Genomic DNA, 10,000 nt, shown 5'->3' on the forward strand with positions numbered 1-10,000 from the left:
GCTCATCTGATCTCTCTCTCTGGCTCATCTGATCTCTCTCTCTGGCTCATCTGATCTCTCTCTCTGGCTCATCTGATCTCTCTCTCTGGCTCATCTGATCTCTCTCTCTCTCTCTCTCTCTCTCTCTCTCTCTCTCTCTCTCTCTCTCTCTCTCTCTCTCTCTGTCTCTGTCTCTGTCTCTGTCTCTGTCTCTCTGTCTCTCTCTCTCTGTCTCTCTCTGTCTCTCTCTGTCTCTGTGTGTTTTACTGTACAGGGGGGATGGAGCGCCCTCATGTGGGCTGCCTATAAGGGTCGTGTGGAGGTGGCCCAGCTGCTGCTGGAGAAAGGAGCTAGCCCCAACATCACTGGCCAGGTACTATTCCTATATAAAGAGCTTTTACCTTGTATTTATTCATACATTAAATAACTTATTGTCATAAATAGGTACTGTATATCATTAGTCTATTACAGTATTAGTTAAATATGCTAATGTCTGTCCTTCCAGTACAGTGTGTTCCCTGTCATCTGGGCAGCCGGACGAGGCCATGCTGAGATCGTCCATCTCCTCATTAAGCATGGCGCTAAAGTCAACTGCTCTGACAAGGTAAGCACACAGACACATACTCACCACCGGTTCTGTCTTGTACAAAATTATTTTTAAAAAGCAACCTAAAGTAAGTTAGGATCTTATTTAAACTACGCCAATGACCCTACTTAAGGTGTTTCAATAATCATCAATGCTGTCTCTCTCTCTCTCTCCATCCCTGTTCTCAGTATGGCACTACCCCGTTGATCTGGGCAGCCAGGAAGGGCCACTTTGACAGTGTGATGCACCTGCTGGTCAATGGGGCTGATGTGGACCAGGAGGGAGCGGTAAGTGGACCTCCCTACTCTTATTAAAACTCCAGGATATCCCTATACGGTCACAACGACTCACTAAAGGCTCATGCAAGACAGGCATTTGTTTGTTTGCTATTTTCACCAAACAAGTTCAGTATTGTTAGAGGTTGTGGTTGAAACGTCTTACTACACTGTGACATGAGGACTTGTATAATAAAGTCTTTCCAGATGATATTCCCAGTCATACCACTTGGAAGCATTGTGCTAAATCAGACTGTTATTCTCCCCCTATCAGCGTTGTGCTAAATCAGACTGTTCTTCTCCCCCTATCAGCATTGTGCTAAATCAGACTGTTCTTCTCCCCCTATCAGCGTTGTGCTAAATCAGACTGTTATTCTCCCCCTATCAGCATTGTGCTAAATCAGACTGTTATTCTCCCCCTATCAGCATTGTGCTAAATCAGACTGTTCTTCTCCCCCTATCAGCATTGTGCTAAATCAGACTGTTATTCTCCCCCTATCAGCATTGTGCTAAATCAGACCGTTCTTCTCCCCCTATCAGCATTGTGCTAAATCAGACTGTTCTTCTCCCCCTATCAGCATTGTGCTAAATCAGACTGTTCTTCTCTCCCTATCAGCATTGTGCTAAATCAGACTGTTCTTCTCCCCCTATCAGCATTGTGCTAAATCAAACTGTTATTCTCCCCCTATCAGCATTGTGCTAAATCAGACTGTTCTTCTCTCCCTATCAGCATTGTGCTAAATCAGACTGTTCTTCTCCCCTATCAGCATTGTGCTAAATCAAACTGTTATTCTCCCCTATCAGCATTGTGCTAAATCAAACTGTTATTCTCCCCTATCAGCATTGTGCTAAATCAAACTGTTCTTCTCCCCTATCAGCATTGTGCTAAATCAGACCGTTATTCTCCCCTATCAGCATTGTGCTAAATCAGACTGTTCTTCTCCCCTATCAGCATTGTGCTAAATCAGACTGTTATTCTCCCCCTATCAGCGTTGTGCTAAATCAGACTGTTATTCTCCCCTATCAGCATTGTGCTAAATCAGACTGTTATTCTCCCCCTATCAGCATTGTGCTAAATCAGACTGTTATTCTCCCCCTATCAGCATTGTGCTAAATCAAACTGTTATTCTCCCCCTATCAGCATTGTGCTAAATCAGACTGTTATTCTCCCCCTATCAGCATTGTGCTAAATCAGACTGTTATTCTCCCCCTATCAGCATTGTGCTAAATCAAACTGTTATTCTCCCCCTATCAGCATTGTGCTAAATCAGACTGTTATTCTCCCTCTATCAGCATTGTGCTAAATCAGACTGTTATTCTCCCTCTATCAGCATTGTGCTAAATCAAACTGTTATTCTCCCCCTATCAGCATTGTGCTAAATCAAACTGTTATTCTCCCTCTATCAGCATTGTGCTAAATCAGACTGTTATTCTCCCCCTATCAGCATTGTGCTAAATCAGACTGTTCTTCTCCCCCTATCAGCATTGTGCTAAATCAGACTGTTATTCTCCCCCTATCAGCATTGTGCTAAATCAGACCGTTATTCTCCCTCTATCAGCATTGTGCTAAATCAGACTGTTCTTCTCCCCCTATCAGCGTTGTGCTAAATCAGACTGTTCTTCTCCCCCTATCAGCATTGTGCTAAATCAGACTGTTATTCTCCCCCTATCAGCATTGTGCTAAATCAGACCGTTATTCTCCCTCTATCAGCATTGTGCTAAATCAGACTGTTATTCTCCCCCTATCAGACTGTTATTCTCCCCCTATCAGCATTGTGCTAAATCAGACTGTTCTTCTCCCCCTATCAGCATTGTGCTAAATCAGACTGTTATTCTCCCCCTATCAGCATTGTGCTAAATCAGACTGTTCTTCTCCCCCTATCAGCATTGTGCTAAATCAAACTGTTCTTCTCCCCCTATCAGCATTGTGCTAAATCAGACTGTTATTCTCCCCCTATCAACATTGTGCTAAATCAGACTGTTATTCTCCCCCTATCAGCATTGTGCTAAATCAGACTGTTATTCTCCCCCTATCAGCATTGTGCTAAATCAGACTGTTATTCTCCCCCTATCAGCATTGTGCTAAATCAGACTGTTATTCTCCCCCTATCAGCATTGTGCTAAATCAGACTGTTCTTCTCCCCCTATCAGCGTTGTGCTAAATCAGACTGTTCTTCTCCCCCTATCAGCATTGTGCTAAATCAGACTGTTCTTCTCCCCCTATCAGCATTGTGCTAAATCAGACTGTTCTTCTCCCCCTATCAGCGTTGTGCTAAATCAAACTGTTCTTCTCCCCCTATCAGCATTGTGCTAAATCAGACTGTTATTCTCCCTCTATCAGCATTGTGCTAAATCAGACTGTTATTCTCCCCCTATCAGCATTGTGCTAAATCAAACTGTTATTCTCCCCCTATCAGCATTGTGCTAAATCAAACTGTTATTCTCCCCCTATCAGCATTGTGCTAAATCAAACTGTTATTCTCCCCCTATCAGCGTTGTGCTAAATCAAACTGTTATTCTCCCCCTATCAGCATTGTGCTAAATCAAACTGTTATTCTCCCCCTATCAGCGTTGTGCTAAATCAGACTGTTATTCTCCCCCTATCAGCATTGTGCTAAATCAGACTGTTATTCTCCCCCTATCAGCATTGTGCTAAATCAAACTGTTATTCTCCCCCTATCAGCATTGTGCTAAATCAAACTGTTCTTCTCCCCCTATCAGCGTTGTGCTAAATCAGACCGTTATTCTCCCCCTATCAGCGTTGTGCTAAATCAGACCGTTATTCTCCCCCTATCAGCATTGTGCTAAATCAGACCGTTATTCTCCCCCTATCAGCATTGTGCTAAATCAGACTGTTATTCTCCCTCTATCAGCGTTGTGCTAAATCAGACTGTTCTTATCCCCCTATCAGCATTGTGCTAAATCAGACTGTTATTCTCCCCCTATCAGCATTGTGCTAAATCAGACTGTTATTCTCCCCCTATCAGCATTGTGCTAAATCAGACTGTTATTCTCCCCCTATCAGCGTTGTGCTAAATCAGACTGTTATTCTCCCCCTATCAGCATTGTGCTAAATCAGACTGTTATTCTCCCTCTATCAGCGTTGTGCTAAATCAGACTGTTATTCTCCCCCTATCAGCATTGTGCTAAATCAGACTGTTATTCTCCCCCTATCAGCATTGTGCTAAATCAGACTGTTATTCTCCCTCTATCAGCGTTGTGCTAAATCAGACTGTTCTTCTCCCCATATCAGCATTGTGCTAAATCAGACTGTTCTTATCCCCCTATCAGAATTCCATGACAGCTCTAATCGTGGCGGTGCGGGGTGGTTTCAATGAGGTGGTGAAGGAGCTTCTGAAGAGGAACCCCAATGTCAACATGACAGACAAGGACGGCAACACAGCCCTGATGATCGCTGCCAAGGAGGGCTATACTGAGATAGTACAGGACCTGCTGGATGCTGGCACCTACGTCAACATACCAGACAGGGTAGGTGACAACAACACAGGCTGTATACTATTGTAGTGATGTGCTCTGAGAGTCAGTAAGTAAGTTCAGGGAGTGAGTGTTTTAATAAATAAACACAACATAATACAAAAATAAGAAACACAAACAAGGCACAGAACTGACATGGGAAGAGAAACAATAACGCCTGGGGAAGGAACCAAAGTCAAAGGTAATCAGGGAGGTGATGGAGTCCAGGTGAGTCTGATGATGTGCAGGTGCGCGTAACGATGGTGACAGGAGTGCGCCATAACGATCGGCCTGGTGAACTAGAGGTCGGAGAGGAAGCACACGTGACAGATATAGACCAGTGGTTGCCAACCGGTTTATCTTCAAGACATTCCTAGTCGATCACCAAATATTTATGTAGAAAAGCCAATGAACGATAAAGTCTTGCACTCTTTTTTTTCGTGTTGAGCTGTTGCCAGTAGGTGCACTTGATTCAAAAGTCCTGCACACCGGGTAAGCAAAGTGTTCCCATGACACAAACTCCGCCTACCCGGCGGACTGGCAAATCTGTGACTAAATCGAGTGCACCTACTCGCGCTGCCCAATCGGATAGCTTCTGTGACCCTGGCCACAGCCACGGTTTTAATAGTCTACTAGCTTACATAAGATTTAATAACTTTTAAAACCATGACCACAGAGAGGCTGTCAATGAATACAGCAAAGAGCTGCTGTTTTGATGACTGAGTTCATGTTTAAGTTGTTTTTCAGCACTGTCACTGTTTTTATTCAACACTATTACAAAATGTGCTTCTCCGTACTTCCGCTCGGCTGCAGCTGCAATGAATGAGTAGCCAGGTATCGACAGCCCTGCGTTTTATTATTATTAGCAGCTCGCTGTGTCTATGTTAATATTAAGGAATATATTTAACTTTCTCTGGTCATAGGAACAACATGATTTTGTACATGAGGCAGATGCGGTGCGACTCGAGTTTTGCCATCAGGTGGAAGACGGTGTCCCGTCTCTGGTTGGTCTCACCAGAGGAAAGAAAGAAGAGAGCAGGGACCGTGAAAGGCGGTTGGGAAAAATAGTTTTGAACGAAAAATCGCTTTCAACTCGAAATTCAAGTCGGAAACTCGGGCATCTTTCTAGAGCTCTGACTTTTCAACCTGAAGATCATGGACGTTGTGATTCGACCTCGTTGACCATCAGATGCAGGCACCATCAGTCCAGTAAAATAAAATCATAATTATTTAAATTCATGCTCCACAGTGCCTCAAGTGCTAAACCAACGGATCTATTTTGTTATCAAAGCTCGAGTTTTGAAATATAATATGGTCTGATTAACAATATTGTCAGGCCAGGCATATAGCCAATATGCTGTGATGTGTATTAGGCCTACTGCTGAAACCTCATTCCTACAGAACTCTTTGTGTGGGGTTCATGTAAAAAAATCAAATCTGATCAGTAGATCTCACTTTGCTTTTTGACTGTGAAAGGAATCTTGACTCAGAAAAGGTTGGTACCCACTGCTATAGACTAGATAGGAAGAGATACATACTGTAGGTAAAGATGGTTAGTTTAAACCAGGGTCAACGTACCAGACAGGGTAGGCAACCATCACCAGTCACTAAAGATTAGCTGTGTTGCCCTGACAACCCTGCCAATACACAGCGTAGAGTCTAGACATGATTAAATCAACCTGAATGATAAATGTCATGATATATAGATAAATGTGCTGATGGTAACAGTATCATCAGCTGCTCTACAGTATAGTGTATCTCCTCTGTTCTGTGATGATTCAGTGTGTGTTCTCTGTAGTGAAAGCCTGTGGTGTTTCCTGTGTGTGTCACACAGAGTGGGGAGACGGTGCTGATTGGAGCAGTGCGAGGAGGACATGTGGAGATCGTCAGAGCCCTTCTGAACAAATATGCCGACATTGACGTTAGGGGACAGGTAGGAGTCTCTAATGTGACACATCCACATTGTTAGAAACGGCTGCATTTGACTTTTATCTCCATATCAAATCATTTCTGGGTAACAACGAAGTACCTTACTGTAATCTATTTTTTTAAACCATTTTAATTTAAAACAAAAAAAACAGCTTCTTTGCAAAGAGCAATTTCTCAAGCAAGAGTTTAGATAGACCACTCCCAGACAGTTCTAAGTAGGGAGGGAAAACTGAAAACAACCTGTTATTGGCAGAGCGGTTTGGAACTCTCTTATTGGTCTATTGACTAATTTTACTTGGTGATGTCACAAGGCAGGCCAAAACTCCATCCCACCAAAACAGGCTAAAAGTTTTATGCATCTTTTCAAACAGCTCTTACACTAAAAGGGCATTATCATCATTTTTTAAAAACAATTTTACAGTATTATTTCAACCTCAGTGTGGAAATATATCTAACACAGAAAAATCTCATTTTTGACTGCACTGGGCCTTTAACATTTATTTGATCTATCATCATGCCAATACTGGTCCCATTCATTGGGGCACACTGTAGCAAAACGTTTTACAATGGAAAACAAAAATGAGTATTTTTTATTGGGCATATTCAGGTAGTCCCTCCCTGTTTCTGTCAGTTTTGTTCTGTTTGGTGCCTGTTATTCGCTATTCGCTGTGCATTTATTCCACTTGTCATGATTCTAATCTTTAACTCTGCATTGTTAGAAAATGACCCGAAAGTAAGCATTTCAGTGTTCATCTACACCAGTTGTTTACAAAGCAAGTGACAAAGAACATTTGATTTGATTTAATGAATACGACCGTGTTCTTTCTCAACTGTGCTAAACAGGACAGTAAGACTGCTCTCTACTGGGCGGTAGAGAAAGGGAACTGCACCATGGTGAGAGACATCCTTCAGTGCAACCCGGACACTGAGAGCTGCACCAAGGTCAGGGACAGACACAGCTGTTTCATTGCACTATGACAAATTCTTCACTTGAAATTCTACACCGTGATGAAGTTATCCTTGTTTCAAAATTATTTTTTCACAAGTCATTAAAGTTGCAAATAAACCTTTGCTTGCTTATATTCTCTAGGTCTGAGATGATGATGATGATGATGTGTGTTTCAGGATTCAGAGACCCCTCTGATCAAAGCCACCAAGATGAGGAACATTGAGATAGTAGAGCTGCTCCTGTACAGAGGGGCCAAGGTGGCTGCTGTGGACAAGGTACTAGAGAAACACAATATATAGAGCCTATGTCTTGCAAATATCATCACAGGTTCTGTATTCAAGCCAAAGAAGTTCATGGATGTCGGTTTGCTTTTCACAACACTGCTTATGAGATGGGAAGTTAAATGGAAGTAAGACGTTCTTGACATTTGAATGATGTTACTGTTTTTTGTCTGTCAATGTCCGATGTGACCGCCAAATATATATCCACATTGTGTGTGACTGTAAAGTTTCTATAGTCTACTATAATCATCTCTCCCCTACTCTACTGTAATCATCTCTCTCCCCTACTCTACTGTAATCATCTCTCCCCTACACTACTGTAATCATCTCTCTCCCCTACTCTACTCTAATCATCTCTCCCCCACTCTACTGTAATCATCTCTCTCCCTACTCTACTGTAATCATCTCTCTCCCCTACTCTACTGTAATCATCTCTCTCCCCTACACTACTGTAATCATCTCTCCACCCACTCTACTCTAATCATCTCTCCCCCCACTCTACTGTAATCATCTCTCTCCCCAACTCTACCTTACTGTAATCATCTCTCCACCCACTCTACTCTAATCATCTCTCCCCCCACTCTACTGTAATCATCTCTCTCCCCTACTCTACTGTAATCATCTCTCTCCCCTACACTACTGTAATCATCTCTCCACCCACTCTACTCTAATCATCTCTCCCCCCACTCTACTGTAATCATCTCTCTCCCCTACTCTACTGTAATCATCTCTCCACCCACTCTACTCTAATCATCTCTCCCCCCACTCTACTGTAATCATCTCTCCCCCACTCTACTGTAATCATCTCTCCCCTACACTACTGTAATCATCTCTCTCCCCTACTCTACTGTAATCATCTCTCTCCCTACTCTACTGTTATCATCTCTCTCCCCTACACTACTGTAATCATCTCTCCACCCACTCTACTCTAATCATCTCTCCCCCACTCTACTGTAATCATCTCTCCCCCACTCTACTGTAATCATCTCTCCCCCACACTACTGTAATCATCTCTCCCCCCACTCTACTGTAATCATCTCTCTCCCCACTCTACTGTAATCATCTCTCTCCCCTACTCTACTTTAATCATCTCTCTCCCCTACTCTACTGTAATCATCTCTCTCCCCACTCTACTGTAATCATCTCTCCCATAGACTACTGTAATATTCTCTCCACCCCATTCTACTGTAATCATCTCTCTCCCCACTCTACTGTAATCATCTCTCTCCCCTACTCTACTGTAATCATCTCTCCCCCCACTCTACTGTAATCATCTCTCCCCCACTCTACTGTAATCATCTCTCCCCCCAACTCTACTGTAATCATCTCTCTCCCCACTCTACTGTAATCATCTCTCTCCCTACTCTACTGTAATCATCTCTCCCCCCACTCTACTGTAATCATCTCTCCCCCACTCTACTGTAATCATCTCTCCCCTACACTACTGTAATCATCTCTCTCCCCTACACTACTGTAATCATCTCTCTCCCCTACTCTACTGTAATCATCTCTCTCCCCTACTCTACTGTTATCATCTCTCTCCCCTACACTACTGTAATCATCTCTCCACCCACTCTACTCTAATCATCTCTCCCCCCACTCTACTGTAATCATCTCTCCCCACTCTACTGTAATCATCTCTCCCCCACACTACTGTAATCATCTCTCCCCCACTCTACTGTAATCATCTCTCTCCCCACTCTACTGTAATCATCTCTCTCCCCTACTCTACTTTAATCATCTCTCTCCCCTACTCTACTGTAATCATCTCTCTCCCCACTCTACTGTAATCATCTCTCCCCTACACTACTGTAATATTCTCTCCCCCCATTCTACTGTAATCATCTCTCTCCCCACTCTACTGTAATCATCTCTCTCCCCTACTCTACTGTAATCATCTCTCCCCCCACTCTACTGTAATCATCTCTCCCCCCACTCTACTGTAATCATCTCCCCCCACTCTACTGTAATCATCTCTCCCCCACTCTACTGTAATCATCTCTCCCCCACTCTACTGTAATCATCTCTCTCCCCACTCTACTGTAATCATCTCTCTCCCCTACTCTACTGTAATCATCTCTCCCCCCACTCTACTGTAATCATCTCTCTCCCCTACTCTACTGTAATCATCTCTCTCCCCTACTCTACTGTAATCATCTCTCCCCACTCTACTCTAATCATCTCTCCCCCACTCTACTGTAATCATCTCTCTCCCTACTCTACTCTAATCATCTCTCCCCCACTCTACTGTAATCATCTCTCTCCCACTCTACTGTAATCATCTCTCCCCTACTCTACTGTAATCATCTCTCCCCACTCTACTGTAATCATCTCTCTCCCCTACTCTACTGTAATCATCTCTCTCCCCTACTCTACTGTAATCATCTCTCCCCCACTCTACTGTAATCATCTCTCTCCCCTACTCTACTGTAATCATCTCTCCCCCACTCTACTGTAATCATCTCTCCCCCCACTCTACTGTAATCATCTCTCTCCCCTACTCTACTGTAATCATCTCTCTCCCCTA

General features: G+C 43.3%; 1 protein-coding gene across 1 annotated transcript in view; it reads left to right on the forward strand.

The window, feature by feature from the left end:
* Window positions 1–258: 258 nt before the first annotated feature.
* Window positions 259–10,000, forward strand: part of LOC135537170 (kinase D-interacting substrate of 220 kDa B-like) — a gene marked incomplete at its 3' end in the record, with an annotated part of 13,196 nt that continues 3,454 nt past the window's right edge. Inside the window, exons 1-7 of the mRNA XM_064963380.1 lie at window positions 259–352; window positions 485–583; window positions 754–852; window positions 4,132–4,329; window positions 6,149–6,247; window positions 7,087–7,185; window positions 7,369–7,467. Of these exons, the coding sequence (XP_064819452.1) occupies window positions 272–352; window positions 485–583; window positions 754–852; window positions 4,132–4,329; window positions 6,149–6,247; window positions 7,087–7,185; window positions 7,369–7,467 (774 nt within the window). The remainder of the gene's footprint in view (window positions 353–484; window positions 584–753; window positions 853–4,131; window positions 4,330–6,148; window positions 6,248–7,086; window positions 7,186–7,368; window positions 7,468–10,000) is intronic.

Source organism: Oncorhynchus masou, unplaced genomic scaffold (genome assembly GCF_036934945.1).
Source record: "Oncorhynchus masou masou isolate Uvic2021 unplaced genomic scaffold, UVic_Omas_1.1 unplaced_scaffold_7152, whole genome shotgun sequence".
Classification (NCBI taxonomy): domain Eukaryota; kingdom Metazoa; phylum Chordata; class Actinopteri; order Salmoniformes; family Salmonidae; genus Oncorhynchus; species Oncorhynchus masou.